Consider the following 22,640-nt stretch of genomic DNA (forward strand, 5'->3'; position numbering starts at 1 on the left):
TCAGTATTTGAACTTTAGGATGCATTTTGAAGTGACTGTCCACATTAGATACCAGGTTTTCTATCCACTACTATGAAAATGCTCTGCTTTGAATGATTAGTGTCCTATATTGTTTCTCAAAATTTATCTCAATTACCCATTTTAAGAATTCAAAATAACATCTACTTGAAAAAATAAAAATGCTAAATAATACATTTAAAAAAATCAGAGGTTGAGCTGGTGGACACGAGATGTATGTAATTTACTGAAAAATCTATTCTCAGTGTCTGTGCACTGGAGGTTTCAAGTTTCCCTTTATGTATGTGTAATTGTGATGTCACAAAATCATGCTCCTAGGTTCATGTTGCTGAAATATTGGATCATTTGAATATTTATTGAAATGAAAGCATGTGAGAAGTTTAGAGGGAAAAATCACTATTTGGTGGAGCTGTTAACAACTCATAGACATGTGAAATGTGACCCCGACTACACACTGCTTTTTGTAAAATGTCAAAAGCCAAAAAGGTTGGAAACCACTGGTTTCATCTTTAACAATGTGTTGTATTTTAAAAGCTTGTTATATTATTCATTGTGTCAAATCTTCATCTGAAAAGTCACTAAAGCTGTTAAATAAATGTAGTGGAGTAGAAAGTACAATATTTCCCTCTGAAATGTAGTAGAGTGGAAGTATAAAGTAGCATCAAATGGAAATGCTAAAGGTACTTTAGCATAAGGTTACTTTCCACCACTGGTTTCGACCCATATGTCGGGAACCAGAGAAACAGAAACCTCCAGTCAGTATATCTATATATCTATATATGTATAGAGATAGTATCATTCTTAGGGAAACGTATCCAACTCAGGATAAATGGTCTATATTGGCTCAAAAATTGCCCTTATCAGATCCTGGTCACCAGAGGGCGCTGTGAAACATCACATCCCTCATCTTCACCCCGGCAGCCAGCGGCTTTCACATCCGGGCGGCTCTCTTGCTCCTCTTCAATCGCAATCCGCTTCCCTTCCCTGCGCTCTCGACCGGGGAGGTCTGTGGCTGCAGAAGAAACCTCCGAATCCCGGGCCCTCCGTCGGCGTCTGGTACCGGGCCTCTGAGGCGCTGCTCCCCCCGCACAGCCGGTCGCCCATGACGCGGGCTCCGCCGGTGGTGGTGGTGCACGGCGCCGAGCGCTCCCCGTCGGTGCGACATCTCCGCGCTGAAGCAGCATCGCTGGCTAACGTTAGCTAACAACATCGATCTCTGTGCTGCTCCACCCCCCTCTCCCTCCGGTCAACCCCGCGACCGATCCGTCACATCAACCGCTGATTGATATCTAACACTGGACCACCGAGGCTTGCCCCCCCACTCCCCTCCTCCAACCGTCCATCGGCTAGCGCAGGAAGCCCACCCGTTTCCTCCCCCAACGTTTCGGATTTAGGGCCCGCAGAGAGAGTAGCCTCGGAGTTTTAACCCGTGATATTTAGATCACGAGCCCCCTACCCTACTCCTCTGTGGCCTTTTCAGGGGTCCGCTTCTTCTCTACCTCAACACCCCGCTGCCTCCCCGCCCCTGTGTGTAATCCCCTCTGCACTATACCCCCGACTCTGATCAGCTCGCTCCGACCTCCGCCGGCACCGGCTCTGCTGCTTCTGACAATCCGACCAAAGAGCGCTGCTCGGCGGGCACTGACTGCGGGGAACCCCGGTGGACATCTCTGGTTCTCTCCCACCCTGTCTCCCCATTTTTTCTCAGTCTGGCTGCTGAAGGAAGCTAGCTGGCTGGCTTGTTCCACTTCACACCCATACAGACAGCAAACTCCGTTATCCGTGTTACCCCTACAATCCCCTGCAGTCCGTGATCCACACCCCAGCACCGGCCCTCAGCGCCCGAGCCACGGGTCTCGCCATGCCGGGTCCGGTGGCCGGTAGCAAGTCCCGTGTGTACGCAGACGTCAACACGCTGAAGAGCCGGGAGTACTGGGATTACGAGGCCCACGTACCCAACTGGAAGTGAGGACATTTCTGTTTATTGCAGGTTGCTGTAATTGCATGCATGTGATGCCTGGCCACAGTATATAATGGGTCCCTGTTTGCATGTGTATTTGTTGGAGGGGAGAGGGGAAGTGTGGCAGATGGGTGTCTATTAATACATCTAGCTGTGAGGGTGTGATGACACTATGATAGTACAGTCTCTCAGGATCCTATCCCACATTCCTGCTGATCTGCACCGTCTGACACATCCCCCCCCATCTCTGTCCCCATGTTCAGCCTGTCTCTCTTCAGGAACCTCTGCCTTGAGATCAGAACCAGAAATCACTTCATTCCCCCAAGACAGAGCCTTGTTTCAATGACAAGAACACTTGGCAACAGCTCATACTTTGACTTAATTGCATGCTGGCGCTGAAAACATTTTTCTGTCTTTCTCACACAGTCACACACGCTCTGCACTGTCTCTCTGTCTGTCCCTATAGCAACCAGGAGGACTACCAGCTGGTCCGTAAGCTGGGCAGAGGGAAATACAGCGAAGTGTTCGAGGCCATCAACATCACCAACAATGAGAAGGTGGTGGTCAAGATCCTGAAGGTGAGCAGGTTTGATCTGCTCGAGCAAAATGCCAAATGTGTGGTTTGGACCCCTCGGCGCTCATTTTCAGTGGTGTAATGTGGAAAAATTAGAGTCCTGAATTGTTAGAATTCCTGGAAACTGACACTGAGTTTGGTTGACAGGTTTTGTCTCAAAACTCTTTGCTTTTAAGTAGAGCTGAAAAGGTTTGTTGATAAAATGCTCAAGTCTTTTCTTTTCAAGCAAAATGCCAGTTCCAGCTTCCCAATTGTGATGATCCTACTTTTTTTGTCTTACGTGATTGTAAACTGAGTTAAAGCTGCAGCGATTAGTTATTTATTTCATTTTTCAAGCAAAAATAACAAACATTCCCAAGCTCTGGCTTTCACAGTTGTGAGGATTTGCTGCTTTTCTTTCTCTTTTATGGTATTCAACTGATACATTTTGGGTTTTGGACTCTTGATTGGACAAAACAAACTATTTCAAGACATCAACTTGGGTTTTTAGAAAAGTATAACAGGCATTTTCCACCATTTTTTACTTTTTTCTGACATTATATTGACCAAACCATTAATTGTTTAATTGAGAAACAGCAGATCAATCCATAATCATATTGTTTTCTTGCAGAAATAAAATCTGAGCTATAGTAACTTGTAGCAGGTAGAATTGCTGTGCTATTAACATGCAATAAAGCTTTGTGTCCACTCTGAGAACACAATATTGTCACAAATCATAATCATATAGATTTTTAATAATAAACCCCTGTTGGGTTTTGCAGAGGAAAAAATAAATGAAACACATTAGTCCATTCTTGTTTTGCCACAGTGTGTAGCAGTGATGAAAATGACCTCTAACCAAAGATAGACCTCCTCATGACGTCCTGCTGCACCAGCATCTGCTCAGCTGTTAGAGCAGTGATTATAACCGCTTCATTAAAAAACATAAAGCCCGGTGTCATCGCGATGATGCAGGTGACAGATGAGGATGCCTGTTAGCATGCCTTTCAGTAAGCCAACAGAGTCAAATGATCTGTCAGTCATTTAAATGTAAACATTGAAATGTCTTTGCACAGAGATTGACAGAAGGATGCTGGAGAGTGCAGCAGAGTCCGCAGAATCAGCAGCTTCTAGATGAGGAGTCACAAATAGCATGCGAGCAAACTTCTTGATGTGATATTTTCTCGTGCGATGCCCTAAACCTCTTCCCCTTTATTTGTTTTTGTTTCCTCTTGAATCAGCCGGTCAAAAAGAAGAAGATCAAGCGAGAGATCAAGATCCTGGAGAACCTGCGAGGAGGGACCAACATCATCCGACTGGTGGACACGGTCAAAGACCCCGTGGTAGGCTTTCTCATGCTTTTTATGTCCTTTTTGTCTTTCTGTCATCAAGAAATAAGTGGAGTGTGCGGTTCAAACATAGCAGATGTTAAGAACGCTGGTTAAAGGTGCAAAATGAGTGCACATTGTCAGTTTGCTGGACTAAGGAGTCAAACATTTGCCAGAGAGGCTTTTTGAAGAAGTTAGTTGTCATTTTATATTTGGTTCCCTGCTTTCCTGGAGGGATGGACATCCAACAAATGTATTTTGAAACCGATGTTGTCTACATCCTTGTTTACTTGCTAGCGGTCTTCTTCTTGACCTTTTGTTAGCACATGTGTTTCTTGGTGCATTATCGTGACGGATTGTAGATCAGTGTAATCATGTGAAGCTGGTAGTAGTGTATTGTGTTGTTGTGTGCATGTGCATTACAAACAAAAAATTGGCACACAACAACACTAACCTGATGCACCAGATGGTTTGTTACACAGAATCATCTGAGAAGTCTTAGAAACTGTTTGGAAAAGGGCAGGCACTTTCAAAAAATACGTGGCAGGTGATTAGATGAACCATCTGTCTATCAGCGTCTATCACAGGCTATCGCTTCTCGGTGTTGTCACACCTAAACCACGCCTGTAGCTGCCAGTAGTTGTAGGATACTGATTGGTCCGAGCTACTGGTGGTTCGGCCTCAAGTGCTTGACTGGAAGCCTGATAAGATTAATTCTTGCGTGATCTAACAAAAACACAGTTCCATAGCACTGGTAGTGGTCCAACAGTACCTTTAACTGTAAGTGGAAGCTATGAGTTACTGTTTATGTAGCAGCAACTTATTAAAAAGCTCAGATCACATCTTTCCAGCTTCATCTTGTTAATGTAATGACATTAGCTCATTGCAACAAATGAATTGTTGCTATAGAAATACCATCTGAGTGACTGATGGCTGAAAAACAACTGCTGGCACAATAATGATAAATAAGGTATTATTATTTAGAGCTGCAATGATTAGTCATTTAATCAATTAGCTGATTGACAGAAAATTAGTCAGCAACTATTTTGATAAGCAATAATTGTTTTTTCATTTTTTTCAAGTAAAAACGGCAGACATTCATTGGTTCCAGCTTCTGGAATGTAAATATTTGGTGTATTTATGTGTCATATATGATATTGAACTGAATATCTTTGGCTTTTGGATACAACAAGCTTTTTGATACATCTCCTTTGGCTGCAGAAAATTATAGCCAAAGTGATTATTTGCATAATTGAGAAAATAATTGTCAGATGAATGGATAATGAAAATAATCTTTAGTTGCAGCCCTTGTATAATGCTGAGGGAATGATGCCTCTATAAAACCAGTATTAATGCCGGTATAATGCACCTTAGATGATAAAATACAGAAATATCATTTACTTTTGTTTTGACTGTATGAGTTTTTTCTTTTTAATTGACTGTTTTCAATCCCAAACACTGGCTCTTCCTGCAGCACATCAGACCTACGTGTGTGTCTCACATTTGGATATTTAAGTTCAAGTAAGCATCTGCCAATACTGTAATCATGAGTTTAAATAAATGACGGATGTTAGGACTGATAACAAGTGTGTCTAATGACAGAATCACCTCTGGGATGGCGCTGATTGATGGACTGGATGATTACTTTTATCATGGGGATGAATCCTGTTGCTGTTGGAATCTGGGACAAAGAATCATTGTAATTCTCATTTTGTGATTATAGTTTTCCCAATAGTCTGGGAATTTACAAGTGTAATCCAAACCAGGAAAGTCAGGAAATTTGACAAACTATCTTGGGAATTTGGGGAATGTTTTATGAATGTAGCCCATTTGTTCTTTCAGTCTTCAGTAAGTTTCAAACTGCTTTTCTCTACAGCGATCCAAACTGTGCTGGCAACCAGACTGAATACCTCCTTTTTGGAACTTTCTGAGCTGGAAAACATACAAAAAACAGGAAGGAAGAATATTTTTAGGCCATGAAAGCGCTCTGATTTAGCCAGGGTGTCTTTCAGTGCAGTCATGGGAACCCTGCAGGGTCCTTTTGTTTGGGATCAAGTTTCCTGTAAACCTACTGGGGTTAGAAAATGATAATTATACTCAGTTTTCTGGACCGTTTTAGTCGAAATCAAAAAGACAGTTATACTGTATGTATGTAGACTGTGATGATTTCTAATTCCATTCTCTGATCAATGAAGTGTCTGAATCACATCCTGCTCTGTGTTCATTGTTATTGATGATTTCTATTTGACTGATTTTTGACTTTCTGACCTTCTCTTTCTCTCCGTGGCGGCTGCACAGTCCAGAACTCCAGCGCTGGTCTTTGAATGCATCAATAACACAGACTTCAAGGTACAATGATCACCTCTCTGCTGCATGCTTCTGGGGTGCTTTTGTTAGATCATCAAAGCCGCATTCAATGCTTTCCAGTTTCACTGCAGCCGTTTACTTCTTCATCATGTCCATTATAGAGGTGTTTTAATCAATGGGCTTAGCTTTTTTTCAAATTCAAGGTTCAAACCCTAACACACATTTGATTTTTCTCCCTGCAGGAGTTGTACCAGAAGTTGACAGACTATGATATCCGTTTTTATATGTATGAACTACTGAAGGTGAGACTTTTTTCTTTTTTTTTAAATTTACAAATATATTTCACCATTTTAATAAGCAAGAAATTCTCACACTTAGTATTTCTGGCAGTGCTCCCGGGAATTCACAAGACTGTGTACGCATATTGGTATCTTTGTCTGCTCTGACATGTGTGTGTGTGTGTGTGTGTGTGTGTGTGTGTGTGTGTGCCTGCCAGGCTCTGGACTACTGTCACAGTATGGGAATCATGCACCGTGACGTCAAACCCCACAATGTGATGATCGACCACCAGTTGAGAAAGGTAGGTGGTGCCCTATATAGTCTTTTTTTTTTTTTTTTTTTCTTTTTTCTTCACACACCCACACACATTCTGAATCCTGAGCTGTATATTTACTCTGCTTCTTTCTTCATGTAATATGTGTGAATAGAGTGGGAGGTAGATCCTTAAAATAACAGCAGATTTCATTTTGGTGTAAATAAATCTCTTGTGCTGCTCTCTGCTGGTAAGTCTTAAAACACATTCAATCTGCAGGGCAGGAGTTATACCAGTGCTGAGGACACCTAGGAGTGGGCCAGTTTGGTGTGCTCTGTTTTGAACTGGCTGTTGTCCCTTTAAAAGAAAGTTGATGTTTTCCTCATTTAAAACTAAATGCAATGCAGCAAATAAACAAACTCACGTTTCGCAGTGTCTCTGTCACCACGCTGAGCATCAACAGTAGCGCGAGATATCTCCCAATCCCGTAAAAATATGTGTAACGTAAACATTAGCAGCTAACACTAGCTAACAGCTAACGTTAAGCACAAGCAGCTAAACGCTGTACACTATAAGTATTAATACATGTGTGTTTTAAAGTTTACAGTTAGGCTAATCAGCTATATAGGGAACAGGAAGCTTTTTGAGAGGCGACCTCAGCCATTTCCCTATAACTAGACTTTAACACACACACACACACATACACACACATTTCTCTGTAAGCACACAAACACTTCTCAGAGAAGTTTCTCATCAGTGTGTTTAATGTTTAACGTGTAAAAAAGTGTTTTAAGTCATTTTTGTGACTCCTATGATCTGAGACTCAAATGCTAATAGTTGCATCCTTATCCCATTTATAGACTTTATTATAACAATAACAATTAATATAATGAATTATTCACATTTTTTAAAAAATCAGACAGAATTTTATTGAAAAGTCAAACATTCAGTGTACAGTTTTAATAAACTCAGTACTGTTTTTCAGTACACTGACTCCTAATAGTTGATTGTATACTGTCTTCATACAGTGTAATTATCACTTATTGTTATTGCACCATTGGTTTTGACCTTGCTGCCCTACATTTTGGCCGTGATGCCCCAATAAATTAGTATTTATCAAAGGCCAAAGTGGCCTTGCCCTAAAAATGACTTAATTGCAGGCCTGAATCTGTATTCATGTCATGAGGGATTTTATTATCAGAAAGAAATATCACCTGGTGCAGACTGAGTGTGAGCAGTGATGGTGGAACAGACTAAATAAATGTGTATCATCTCCAGAGGGCAGGCCAGGCCAGTTGTAGAGATAGTGAATATAAAGTGATTTCTGGGAAAGTGGAGTACAGAAAAACTCAGCACTAGACATATTGAATTCAGTTCCCTCTAAAAAAGGCCTTAGAAGGTATTTAAAAACCAGACAGTTTTTTATTTGTGGCTGTCAGGAGACATTAAACATGTATAAACTACAATTGGGACTAGTGCAACAGGAAGCTGTTTAATTGTTATTGAGTTTCCAGTCAGCAGCATCAGACCTGCAGCAAACTGTCACCACTGCTGGCTACAGCAGCCAGGAAGCTCACTGAGTCATAAAAGGAGCAAGTGTCAATTTTAGCAAGAACTTAAATCAACTTAAATGAATCAGTTCTTTTGTAATTAGTTAATCCATCCATGAACCTTTTGACACTTATCTGGATCCAGATCACATTAATCTATTAATTCTATTTCTAGGAATTATTTATATAATCAGCTTAGAAGTACTGGCTAAATGTATGTATCTAATAAATAACTAAGCTGTATTGACCTCCTTTGACCGATATGACTGTGAAAACTGTATTAAATTGTATTCTAATGTTATTATAAAAGTCTTACATTTATTTATTTAGTGAACATTGCAGAAACCCTGTAAGCAAAAACAAAAAAAAACAATATGATATAATTTTAAAAAGTGCAACCAGCTGATTACCACTTTATCTGTTGCTGATCCACTGTATGCTCAACAACACAGAATTACTTTCAAAAATACACTTCCAGCCTTGTCCATTAGGGGGCAGCAGACTGACATGAATTAACCCAGCAAGCCCAAAGTGAAATTAGGTTACAGCTGATGTTGTTTTTCTTTCTTAATATTAAAGTTCCCCTCCACTTAAAAAAGCAGAGTATTTTAATGTTTTTAAAATGTCTCAAGTGAATTTAAAGTTTCTGTGAAGTGAAGCAAAATTTAAAGAAATTGTGTGTTTCCATAGCTACGCCTTATAGACTGGGGTTTGGCAGAGTTCTACCACCCTTCCCAGGAGTACAATGTCAGAGTGGCATCACGATACTTCAAAGGCCCCGAACTCCTGGTGGACTATCAGGTAACACACACACATCTCAAACCAGTCTTCTTATGCACATTCATGTCCCAGGAGCAGACTTAACTGTGAATACATGCTTTTAAGATTTAGTATTTCTGTTTGTGTCTCACACTTAAATGCAAGAAATCACACATGTAACTTATGCATATCTGAATTTTTAACACTTACACCAGTCACCCATTCATGAGACAAAAGTTGTTACTACACATGTATCATTTTGATGTCTGTGTTCTCATCATCTGCAGTGCTGTTTGATGATTTTGTGTTTCAGATGTATGATTACAGTCTAGACATGTGGAGCTTGGGCTGTATGTTGGCCAGTATGATCTTTCAAAAAGAGCCCTTCTTCCATGGACAAGACAACTATGACCAGGTACGTCTGACAGATGTGCAGCTGCTGCACAGCACCAACAACAGCGGCATATTTATATCAAATTAGACAATTAGAGTTTCATGCACATATACTGAACAACACACAAAAGAAAATCTGAGAGTCAGAGGACTTTTTGGGGTGTCTTGTGTCACAGTTAGACGCAGGATGTCCCAAACATGGAATGGAGACAACCTGGATTTGTAGTCTGGAACTTTGTTGGTAGCAGTCTGTAGTGTCAGCTGTAATAATAGGAAGAGGGCGCTGTTGTTCCAGCACAAAGAGACTTAAAGATCTGAGAGTTTCTCACAAGGGTGGAAACTGTGAATGTCTGATTTGAAATACAATTTCAAATAAGTTTCCATTAAGAGAGAAGGAAAACAAATGCAAGTGGATCAGGGAGAAGGGAGCAACATACAACAACATCTGAACCATAGTTTTATCTGTTAATGATCTGTGTAAGTGTTGATATATTTAAATCTCAAAGTGATACACAGACTTTGAATCCTGGTCTGTTGTGTTCTCCAGCTGGTGCGAATTGCCAAGGTCCTGGGGACAGACGAGCTGTTTGGCTACCTGCGCAAATATCACATCGAACTGGACCCGCGCTTCAAAGACCTGCTGGGACAGTAAGTCCACTCTACCACTGCCTCCCAGATCACTATCTCAGCCCACGCATTGTGTTGAGCTGGTCTGGAGCTGAACGCGGCATAGAGGTCAAAATCAGCTAAATGTACTCAGAGGTGCAGCAAGGTGACGTAGTAAGATTATTAGAAGAGCATCTACTCTGCTAAAGTTTCCTTGAGATTAGGGATGCTAATTTTAAACAATGATAGTTGTCCATCCTCTGAATGCTTTAGGTCTCTAGTTTGTGGTTGTTAAGTTTCATGAGGCTGTGATTAGAGGTCACAATTGGTTATTTTATACAGTGAGGTCAAGTTTCAAAAAATGGTCTCACTACAAAGAAATGGCTATTATGGGGACTAACATCATCACATATGTATACAATTGTGCTCATTGAATCCACAAGAGTCTCAGCTTTCCAGTCACCAAATTTATGCAATTCCAAGACTGTTTAGGGACCCCAGTGTGCAGGAACATGCAAATACACCATTTTTAGAATAGGTGAAAATAACACATTTTTACTGCATGCAAAAAACTGCATGGTTTTTGCTCAAAACTGCATGGGATTAGCATGAAGCGGGTATGTGTGTAAAGACTCATGGGTAACCATAGAAACCATTTTCATCCAGATATCTCGAGGTGAGAGGTCAAGGGACCCCTTTGAAAATGGCCGTGCTAGTTTTTCTCTCGCCAAAATTCAGCCCAACTTTGGAACGCAATTCCTGACAAGCTAACATGACATGGTTGGTACCAATGGATACCTGAGGTCTTCTAGTTTCATATGATACCAGAATCATCACTAGCTTTAAAACTGAGTCCGCTACAGCAACTAAAAGACAGTAATGTTTGCCAAGGACGCCAGCATCTTTGGGGAGTTTAAGAGGTTAAACTGCAGGACAGTGGGAGTTACAAACATGATTCTCCATTGCAGCCTCCAGTCTCCTCTTAAGTAATGTGCTGAGGGGAAATTTGGAGGGAAACCAACTTAAGCTTCAATATATAATCACAGACTCTTAAAGGTAACCTGTAGAGTTTTCCTGTAAACATTTTCTATGTGGACATTCAGTGTTTCTTCTCTGTGAAAGGGTGTACATTTGTAGCCTAACAAACATGTTTACATCCTAATAAATCATTAGCAAAATCAATTATTTAAATAATTTGAAACCTGCTTTGTTTACATCAGCTACCCGTGTTCTTCTTTGAGGCCTTGTTACATTTCTTGGTGTGTTACCGCCACCTACTGCCAATCAGTGGAATAGTGAGAAACTGAGGGAATGTAATGTATGTCTCCTCCTGAGCACACATTTGGGAAAATATAAACACGGAACCGCTCATCAAACATTGCTCTGTTGTGCCACAAGTGGGCAAAAACTTTACAGGGTACCTTTTTAAGTTATTCTCACAGTTCATCTGTTGGAATACACGTCGACAGTAGTAATCAGTAAAGAAAATAACACAAGCAGACAACTTTTTGAATTCTTTATGGAAGAAAAACATGGCCTGCCACCGCCAGGGTTTCTGTTTAGTAGCTAACCCTGACCTATGACCCCTCCAATGAGGAAATAAATGGAGTTTATGTGCTAATTAGACAGAACCACACTTTGGGGTTCACAATAAATGATAATACTATATTGGCATAATGGACTAAATAAAACAACAAACCAGAGTGCAGGAGACGAGAGAATCTTGTTACAGCACAGTCAGTAGATGGCCAACTAGCAGAGTGGTGTCAAACTGTCACTCTGTACTGTGTCCCTGCAGGCAGAGCAGGAAGCGCTGGGAACAGTTTGTGCAGACGGAGAACCAGCACTTGGTGAGTCCTGAAGCTCTGGACCTGCTGGATAAGCTGCTACGCTACGACCACCAACAGAGACTGACCGCCACAGAGGCCATGGAGCACCCCTACTTCTGTAAGGAAGACACTAACTGGTTTTCTGCATTTAGATTAGTCTTAAGCTCCAGGTAGCAAAACTTAACAAAAAAATGTTCCCATCTCCTCCTGCAGACCCTGTAGTAAAGGAGCAGTCTCTGTCAAACTCTGACAACAACATGGTTTCCAGTGGCAACACTACAGCGCGATGAAACACAGGTATCAGTCTGAAAACAGTGACGCAGAGTTTTCAGGAGACCGTTGTGATTATCTACATGACAGTAGATCCAGTAGAATGGTTCATTTTTGTCGAGCATCCAGGAACTTTTTAAGGGATTTCTTACCATTAGAGATGGGCATTATTGGACATTTTGGCTATTTTCTTACTATTTTCTTGATATTTTCTCACTTAAATGACAACAAAAAAATTGAATGCAGATACAGATTCATAAATCATAAAAATCTTTATTATTATAATAGCAATAATAATGATATTCTAATAATAATTCAGATGAATGCTTTCTAGTTTTATTTACATTTTTTACTGATAGTGAAAAATATAAGTTGCCGTTTGAGTTGTTTGGGTTTTTTTTACAAAATACTTGTGTGAACTGAGTAATGTCTTTCATGTGTAGGAGTGTGTGTTCATGTTTAACTCAAACCTCTGACTGACCTCAGAACTCACTAGAAACTGTAGTCCTTCGTTATTTCCCTCCAGTCTATTTTTTTTCTCATCTTTGTATATTTATGAAGCAGATGCATAAGTCCAGGATTATGTGTTTATCTCCAAATTTGGTCATTTTTGAATTTTAGATAAATAAACCATTAAAAATACCCTCTGGTTTATCAAAACAATTCATCGTCGCCAAGCTGAAAGCAGGGCTGTTTTTCCCAGCTCATGAAAAGTTGATGTTTCTCCGGGCAGTGAATGATCTTATTATCTGTTATCTTACCTTTCATTCCATGTGCTTGATAATTGAAAGTTAAATTTATGTCCTACAAAAATAAACCTGGTAACAGTAAGGACAAATGCCGAAATCACAGACCAGCATGGCTTGATTTTTCATTCACCACTAAGACTTCAAAACTAAACGAAAAACAACCATTAACACCACCTCACTGTGCTGTGATAGCAGATACATGTCACACAGCACCAGTCAAACCAGAGTGATGTAGATGTGTGATACATTTAAGGGCAAACTAACATTATTAACTGCTGGCATAGATGCTCATTCCCTCATTTGGTGTTTTGTTGGTAGAGTATCATCTAACAAGTTGCTGCTAAATCTACCATACAAGAACATGATTGAGAAAATGCTGATTTCTGCAATTATATCCTCACATGCTTCCTTTTCTCTCTTTCTCTCTCTACAGATGTGAAGAAGAAGGATGTTTGTTACCTCAACTTTGTACCCAGTTGTGACAGTAACTTTGACAAGTGTACAGTGACAATGGATCAAAGTAACTCTGACCAGTTACACACTCACTGATATGTGCATACTGATACACACATCTACACACATACACACATCAGTGCAAGCACACCTCTACGCACACACACATGCAGACACATATACATACACCCTCCTCCTCTGTATCAGTCTGTGATTGGCTTGTCCTGGTTCCCTGTCCAGCAGCCTGACCAATGAGCTTGAAGCTGCTCCCCCTCATCGTTCCCTCAAACGGTCTTTTTTTCCTCCCAGCTCAGTCTCACGTAGGTCAACAAGGACAAACTACTTTTAAAGACAATTCAAACCCCCTCTCTCCCTCTCTCCTCCCTCTCCATCCATCCTTCCTTTATATCATCCCCTCTTTTGATTGCATCAGCATGGAGAATGAACAGGAGAGTGAGCCTGTACAAGTCCCGACCCCCTCCCAGACCCGTTCATCCATTCATCCATCCATCCGTCTGTCTGTCTGTCTGCCCCCGCCTCCTCCCTCCCCATCATGTACCCCAACAGACAGACAAACGTCTTAGCACTACTCCAGTTCTGAAAGTGGCATGGTGGACTCTCTCTAGATAGAATGATGATGATGATAATAATAATAATATTAATGAAAAATAAATGATTTTTATTTAGATGAACTCTGACTGCGTCATGAGTGAATTTATTGCATGTTAGTTTTGTCTTTGTGTCGGGTGACATAATGTATTTTTATTTGAGAAACACTCTGGAAGGTGATTTAAAAAAAACTTGGCCTGGAGAATACAAATTTATAACAGAAAGCCGTGTTACACACTAGAGGTGTGGAGTTTGAAACTGTTTACTAGGTGTTTACTAGGCAGGGAGATCAAATGAGAAATGTTTTTTAGTTGGACTTTGGGAAATGTATGAACTAGTGTTTTTGGAGCTTGACCATTTTAAAAATCAGAATATTTTGATGTTTTTTTTTACAATAATATGTGCAATATTAAGTATTTAGGGTGTTTGTGTGGAGTCTCAGTCTCTAATCTCAGAACTCACTGGGACCGTATTTTTTTCTGTTATTTTCCTCAATTGTCTTCCTTTTCCTCACATCTCTGATATGCACAATATATTTTGCTCAAGTTGAAACAGTTTGAACTTAGACGTGTTTTCACTTCAATCCGTGCCACCGAGGGTCATTTCACATCCATTCTGTGTGGGGAATAATAATAATTTTATTCAGTTCAGGTCAAGGTTTGCAGTCAGAGACTATGAAGGTTCTTCACTCTTCCTATAAGCTAAATGATAGCATCACTGTTCAAATGCACTTGAATACACCGCCATGATGTTCAGTGTTGATTCTGCCTTCAGTAGTTTGACAAAATTAGGCCTGTACCAGCGGTGGAAAGTAACTAAGTACATTTACTCAAGTACTGTACTTAAGTACAATTTTGAGGTACTTGTACTTTACTTGAGTATTTCCATTCAATGCTACTTTATACTTTCTACTCCACTACATTTATTTAACAGCTTTAGTTACTTTTCAGATGAAGATTTGACACAATGGATAATATAACAAGTTTTCAAAATACAACACATTGTTAAAGATGAAACCAGTGGTTTCCAACCTTTTTGGCTTTTGACGTTTTACAAAAAGCAGTGTGTAGTCGGGGTCACATTTCACATGTCTATGAGTTGTTAACAGCTCCACCAAACAGTGATTTTTCCCTCTAAACTCACATGGTTTCATTTCAATAAATGTTCAAATGATCCAATATTTCACCAAAAATCAACGATAAGAGAAAAAATCCAAAAACTGAAAACAGATTTGTGTATCTGAACTTTGTTTTTTCTTCTTTCTTCTCCCATTAATAATCTCACGACCCCTCAGATTTATCTGCTGACCCTTTGGAAGGACTCGACTCCTTGGTTGGTAACCAATGGACTAAACTAGCGGACTGTATATAAAGTAGTTCAAACTAGCTCCACCTCCAGCAGCTACAACAGTAACATGCTGCTCTAACACTGATGCTTCAGTATTAATAATCTAATGATGTCATATATAATAATATATCAGTCAGAGGGATGAAAGGAATACTTTTGCTAATACTTACAGTATATACTTTTACTTAAGTAGAATTTTTCATGCAGTACTTTTACTTTTAATGGAGTATTTTTACATTGCTGTATTGGTACTTTTACTTAAGTAAATGATCTGAGTACTTCTTCCACCGCTGGCCTCTATAAACTGTTTATAAGGTAAATAACTCACAAGCCAAATATTGGCAACAGTTATCACATCATTATTGTTTCTGCAGCTTTCATGTCTTTTAATAAACAAACAGTAACATATTGTATATCACAGTGTAGCTGACAACCAGGACTCTCAGTCACCAGTGAGGAGCTCCATTGCTAAAAGCTACTAATTTGGTCAGTTACACACAAAGTTTACTAACTGGTCATATAACTCCAAGTAAGGCTGTAGCAGCAAAACCCCTGAGTGTATTGAATTTAGAAAAGGTGTGTTATATTGCTTATGATTTCAGCTTTTCATTTGTAAGAGGAAGATTGTGTTATTTCTTCCTTCAGGAGTTACATAGCCCCTCTTTAAAACTATAGAATGACATAAAGAAGCAAAAGTTGATGAAGCGTAGTAGAAAACTGTTCATGAAAAGTAAATAATGTACATAAAATATATATGTAATATAAATAAAAGAATAAAATGTATAAAATAAATTTTTAAAATGCCATTCTGTAAAAAAAAGATGAGATTTGAGAACAGAACCAGAATACTGATTGTTAGGAACTGTTGGTTTTACTTGAATCCTCTTTCAGCACCGGTTCAACTCCCACACAGACACCTGTTATTGTAACTTTCCATTGACTCTGTTTTTAACTTCAACCTGTAACCTGTACTCATATGTACTGTAAGCCCACACTGAAAACCAACCCCTATGACTATAATGTTCCAAATGACGTGTGGACTGCTGCAAAGCTGACGTTGGACAGTCAGACAAGCACACCTGCACTCTGTGCTATGAGGGACAGACACTGAGCCTCTGTAATGAGAGTGGCTGACACCAATCAGCTGATAAACTAAGTGTGTTTGTGTGAGTGCGAGTGTCTGAGTATGAAAGCTGAGTCATGTAAATCTGCTACAACTATAGCTCACAGCCAACTGAAACGATGGATGTCATTCTCTCTGTTTCAGCTTTGTACGCAGTACAAAAAAGCCTTAAAACAGTACTTCACTGATTTAGCCTTGCACTCCTATAACATTGTCAGATTCACAATGGACTGTTTTAAAAAAAATTATCAAATGCAGCGGAACCAGAGATATCTTTCTATTCCACAAATTCTTCATACTTGTCAAAACTTGATGCATATATTACCCACAATGCAACTCACTTCCACCCACTTGACTGTACTTTTGTAATTTTGCATATAGCTGCTAGCCTCAAGCAGAGATGAGGAGCAGCTGTAGAGGTCTGGTAACCTCACTTCTTTCGAACTCCACACTCCCAGATTGTTTTCATTTTCACACTTGTAGTCTTTGGCCCCAACTGACACTGATTCAGGTGACATCACTTGAGGCAATTTATCAGAGTATGTGGAGCTTCCTCTTTTTTCACATATATATAGTAGTACAGTACTTCCCAAGACCTGCAAACTGGCTTTGATGTGTGGAGTTCCCCTTTAAAGCATCTGTTTTTTTCATTTTAACAATGGATCACATGACGGCTTGGGTGAAAGAGGTTGCTGAAGGTGTCCCAAACATCAACCAGCAGCATGGGTCTAACGCACAGAAGCTCCCTCACACAAGAAATGTTAGCATGAAAACAATAAAATAACGTTAGCATGAAAACAATAAAGCAATGCCAGCATATAATAATACAAATGTTAGTAACAGTTGTAATGTTAGCGCACTGAAAAACTTAAGATCCGAAAATCTGCCTTAGGCATGCATTTCACTGATGCTCGGAAACCCGCGTGTATGGTGGCTACCAATAAAAATGAGAGCGTAGACAGCTGCGTCCTGTGGAAGATCTGAAGCCACCAATTAGAGAGCAGCCTCAGATCACCTGCTTGCCAAAAGGACCCACGTACATACACACTCATTTGGCTGGTGCCCCTCACACAGGAAATGTAAATACTTTTGTTATCCACCTGTGGTGAAAAAATAAGTAAATTACATTAAGAAAAAATGAAGTGTACATATTCACATAGAAATCAACCAAATACAATTTGAAAACAAACGTTTAATAAATGCTGGCATGACTACAAGACACAGGGTGAGAGTAAACATTTTTTATTTCAAAGTTATTTCATAATAAATTCATGTTTAACATAATAGCCCCTCTTCTCTGGGTAATCGGATAATTGGAACGGGCATGGCACCCCGTATTAACCAGCCACCACTGCTACCCACCCAGCACCACACAGTGAACATAGCTAGCGACTAGCTGGAGAACATAGTGGGGCATTTAGCTGCTAAAGAGACAGATATTTCTGTCAGGAGATGGTGGAGACCAAAACGGAGAGATGATGAACATGTCATTCTGAATCACGTTTTTGTTCATCTGATAAATGTAAGTCCAATATTTGACAGCTAGCTGCTGAGTGTGTTTGCCATGTGGTGCTGGGCAGGTAGCATACAGTGGGTTTATCAAATCTTTTTCACTGAAAATGATACTGATGAGCAATATGAGTGAATCAAGACAGTGAAGTTACAGGCCGTAAAACCAAAACAATTAGGTGAAAGACACTAATAACCTCCGACATGCAGGGTGGGTGATAATTATCTGGGGGTTTGTGAGTATGATTGACCCCTTTAGTATTACACACAGTTATCTGATCCATTGTTAATATAGAAATATTGATTATAGCAGCTTTAAATTTAGATTTTAGAAAATGCATTCATGATGTTACTTTATTGGTTTTGGTGAGCCAAATGAATCAATTGAAATTAACATAAAGTCAAACATAAATATTAAGCCACCAAACTTAGGAATTGTCATGGAAGCACGTCCATGTGGGGCACTGCTGCATTAGTAGTAATACACTACAAATCCCACAAAAACTATTTTTATAGGGATGAAACTATAAATACAGACACCAGTATCTGCAGTGTGCTGTTGGCAGTTATGACTTAAAAATTATACTATGTGACTTGTTAGTGAGCAAAAACAGGAAGGGAAAGTTGTATTTGCATCATTCAGGGCGATAGCTGCTCATTTCACAGAACTCTCATAGAGGCCACACTATCTATGCTATATTAATAGACCATTCAGAGCTGTGTGAACTAGTGATAGTTCACACAGTTTTAGTTTTAAAATCAGTTCTAAGAAAAGATGCTAAAAGATAAAGACAATTTTGCTTTTTTACCTGAACTGTGAATGTTCACTGTACATGAAGTCATTTCTCACAGTAAACCAGTCTTTGTTCAGAGCCAGGCTAAACTTTGCATATCTGATGGCCACCATCTGATGGCTGAAAACATTTTGAATCACTTTTCATTCTCTAGTGGCCTCAAAATGAAAAACACTGCTACTTTTGACAGTACGAATTTTTAAAAAGGCACTTCCTCAGTGTCCTAGTCCTCATTTAAGAGTCACATCCTAAACATCCAACCAGGATGAGGAATGTGCGAGATTGTACATAACTTTTCCAGTTAGTAAGTGATTATTTCACCTCACATGTCCCCAGAACACTAAGCAGTTTTGCATCATCAACATTTGCCAGGCAGTTTGTGACATTTTAAGTAAATATGATAAAGAGGTAAGAGATGTATAATTATAAGAAATTAAACTGAACTACAGTGAACCACAGCACTATTTCAGTGTTTCACCACTCTCTATTCACTTTCTTATTTTTTGTAAGGGTTTTAGATATGCTAGCAGCTTGGCTCTATGGATGACAGTGTCTGTCTGTCTGTTGGTCGGTCTGTCCACCATTTTGGTTTGGACTGAAAGTGCTCAACAACTACTTGATGGATTGACACAAAATTTGGTCTCAAGGATATTAATACTGACTTTAGTGATCTTTTCATCTGGCACCATCAACAGGTCAAAATTTGAATTTGACATTTTTGGCTTTTAGTGAAATATCTCAATATCTATTGGATGGAAATAAATCCATGGTGCTCAGAACATGAACCCTAATGAACACCAGCAGGTTAAAGTTTCCACTTATTCACAGTTGCCAGACAATGTATCCTATTCAAATAATTTTGTTGATCCCTTGGCTTTTCCTCTTGCGCCAAGAAACAAGTGATTCGTTTTAGATGTGTCTCAAGAAATGTCTTAATATTGCAAGATGTTTTAATGGAGATCCTGATGCAGATTGGAACATTTTCTACAGCTAAAATAACACATTTTAAAGACTGCCCTACCCTCGGAGGATTGTGCTTTCTTGATTTTCTAAAAGTTGTTTTATGATTTTGAAATTGCACAATTTCATTTGGAATTCTTGGAATTCCTGAAAAACTCCTGAACAAAAAAACAAAAGAGTCATATAATTTTTTGAAATGATCCTTGTCAGTTTGACAGTTTACAGTGATGAAATTTGTATGATCACTTTTGATAATTCAGTCTTCTATCAGACTATTATGGTATGTTATTATCAAAGCAGATGGCAGGAAAAATAACTTTACTCTAAGTTGCACATTTTATTATATTTCTTCCTGTTGTTTGTACATTTCATGATGTTAATGTGTATGTAATGATTGATTACGATGTAAACCATCGTTGTCATTTACAGGTTGTTGTTGTATTTTACATAGGGAATTACCCCTCACCTTCCCCTGTAATTATATAGCCATAAAGGTAGAGGTGATGTGAATATTTTGTATCAATGACTGAGACTTTACAAAAATGTGATGTGTGAATTTTTCTTGTGTTTTCTTGTAAAAAGCCACATTAATGTTGTTGTTTATTGAGATATGACAAGACAGATACAATCGTAGATCTTTCTCACAGCAGACATTTTGACTTGTCAAGCATAGGTGTGACTAATAACATCAATTACCTCTGATAAGGTGTTTTATGCCTGACTTAGATGGCTTACTAGCACACACAAATGGAACAGGGCCATCGTTCCATTATTTGGTTCACCTGAGAGTGTGTGTGTGTGTGCGCGTCTCAAATATCAACTTCCTCTTTGCGAAGAAACCACAACCTGACTCCTTGCTCGTGTTCAGGTGCACTCGCTCACACACACACACACATGCACACATATAGAGACGTGTATACAGATGCATAGGAGCACTGTGTTCCTTTTTTAGCATCTTGGCCATGAAACATTCAGTAGCGGTCTTGTCTAAACTGTAGCTGTGTAGCTGTAGTTACTGTGCAGTCACAGGGTCTCCAGTCTCTCTGTCCCACACACGCGCACCTGGCCAGCTCTTTTTTCTGTGTGCAAAAGTACAGGTGAGCTTTAGTTTCCACAGTATTTAGTCAACAGGTGAATCATTCAAGGCAGGAAGCACTCTGGGACTTGTGGTCCTTTTTTCAGTCAGTACTTTTCCATCTGACTACCTTCAATTTAGTTCACATGATACTCATGTGCATTTCAAGGCAAAAAGACCACAATACATGTCTTTGAAATTGTATTCAGAGGGAAAAAGATCACGTTGTACCGGAGTTTTGTTTAAAACATTTTACATCTACCTGTTATACTGGTTACTTTTTTTTTTTTAAGGAAAGACAGAAAGTATGAGGTTGGAAAAGTACCCAATGGGAGCTAGTACAAATTTGACATATTTGCAGTGGAGGTAGATTTAATATATATTAAATTGCATGTGAATTGTTTTTGTCATTTACATTCCTACACTCACAATACTGTACTACAATACGCTCATCTCTGCTGTTTATTTGGAGGCTGTAGCTTTTTGTTGTTGTATTCCTTGAATTCCTTGGAAGAACAACAATCCATATATATGTTATGTATATGTTTTCATGAAAGGAATCTTACATTTAAGGATTAATTTTATTCTAGAGAAGTGTTCTTTGACAAATATGAATGCTGTATCATTCAGTATTTTTTTAATGATAAAATTAAATCCAATGACCTGCCACCCATAGTGATGAAACCACACAGAATTATCACCCAACTCTGCTGCTTTACTGAGCTTTTTAACTTCTTTTTGTTCATTGTTTCGCTTTTATGCCACATTTACTGTTTGGTTCAGCCTCAGTGCTCTCATCAACCCTGTTTCCAGCTGCAGCAGGCAGCTGATTTCTGAGAAAAGCTCTGACAAACCCTCTGTACACTGCCCACTCAGCATTAAACAGCAGACTTTACAAAAAGTTAGCGACTAGCCAGTGAAAAAGGTTCAGGATTTAAGGCCTTTACACACTGGGGATGTCACGAATAAACAATATGAAAATGTGAAATACTTGCCTGCAAATATTTCACATTAAAACTATTCACACCGGCGGTGATATGAATTGCACAAATTTGCGAAAGAACCAGCGACAGCTCATTCTTCAGAAAAAAAGATGGATTCAACATCATCCAGTGATGATGTGTTCAGCGTCTCTGTCCACAGAACCAGCTGTCTGTCAGCAGCAGCTCCTGACCTGCCTTCACCAGGCTGACTGACAGCAGAAATTTACTGAACTTAAACAGTTTTCATGTCGGCTGCACAGGAAGAACACATATACAGTAGGATATATGTGTGATTTAAGTAGCTGCCTGCTCAGATTATGCTTCACTAAACGTGACAGAAACAGACTCGGAGCGTAAAAAAACACAGGAGGTTTCTGTGTCCCTTGTCCTTTGTCATACAATACAGGGTGACGAAACACAAACAATCAGCAGGTCCACCATTGTCATTAGGAGTTGTTACGTGATGTCTGTTCCACTCAACATGATTGGTTGATGCCTCTATTTGCGGTGCAAATGCTCAGAAAAATTGATTGATTGATTCAGAAAAAAAAAGTGAAATGTGAAAGTACTCATAGCAAAAACAACTCATGAAAAAATATATTGACGTGCAAATTAATCACACACTCAAAACAAGGCCCCAGTGTGTGAAGGCCACTGGAGCTAAAGAGCTAATAGCAGACTTTCACGAGCTGGTGGACACCAAAACAGAGCTAAAAGCAGAGTGAATATTGGACTTCTATTCATCAGGTGGCCAAAAACAAGACTCCAAATGAATGCTAATGCTGTCCCATGTCTGCAACATTATCAGGTGATAATATGTCGGGGCTGTGTGTTTTAGCTTGTTTTATGGTTATTCTTCCTTTTGGCAAACAGCTTCAACTTGTTACAGGCTGAGTTGAGTATTTTTGTTGCCTAAGTTGTGGCAGAGATTTG

At 39.4% G+C, this 22,640-nt stretch overlaps 1 protein-coding gene across 1 annotated transcript; it reads left to right on the forward strand.

The window, feature by feature from the left end:
- The first annotated feature begins 947 nt into the window (after positions 1-947).
- csnk2a2b (casein kinase 2, alpha prime polypeptide b) lies at positions 948-13,999 on the forward strand. The gene is made up of 12 exons (XM_067588854.1): positions 948-1,983; positions 2,445-2,556; positions 3,773-3,874; positions 6,158-6,208; positions 6,409-6,468; positions 6,663-6,746; positions 8,939-9,049; positions 9,321-9,422; positions 9,948-10,048; positions 11,805-11,953; positions 12,049-12,132; positions 13,288-13,999. Exons 1-11 carry the CDS (start codon positions 1,880-1,882, stop codon positions 12,123-12,125), a joined length of 1,053 nt encoding a protein of 350 aa, XP_067444955.1. The 5' UTR covers positions 948-1,879; the 3' UTR covers positions 12,126-12,132; positions 13,288-13,999.
- Positions 14,000-22,640: the final 8,641 nt, after the last annotated feature.

Source organism: Thunnus thynnus, chromosome 5 (genome assembly GCF_963924715.1).
Source record: "Thunnus thynnus chromosome 5, fThuThy2.1, whole genome shotgun sequence".
Lineage (NCBI taxonomy): Eukaryota > Metazoa > Chordata > Actinopteri > Scombriformes > Scombridae > Thunnus > Thunnus thynnus.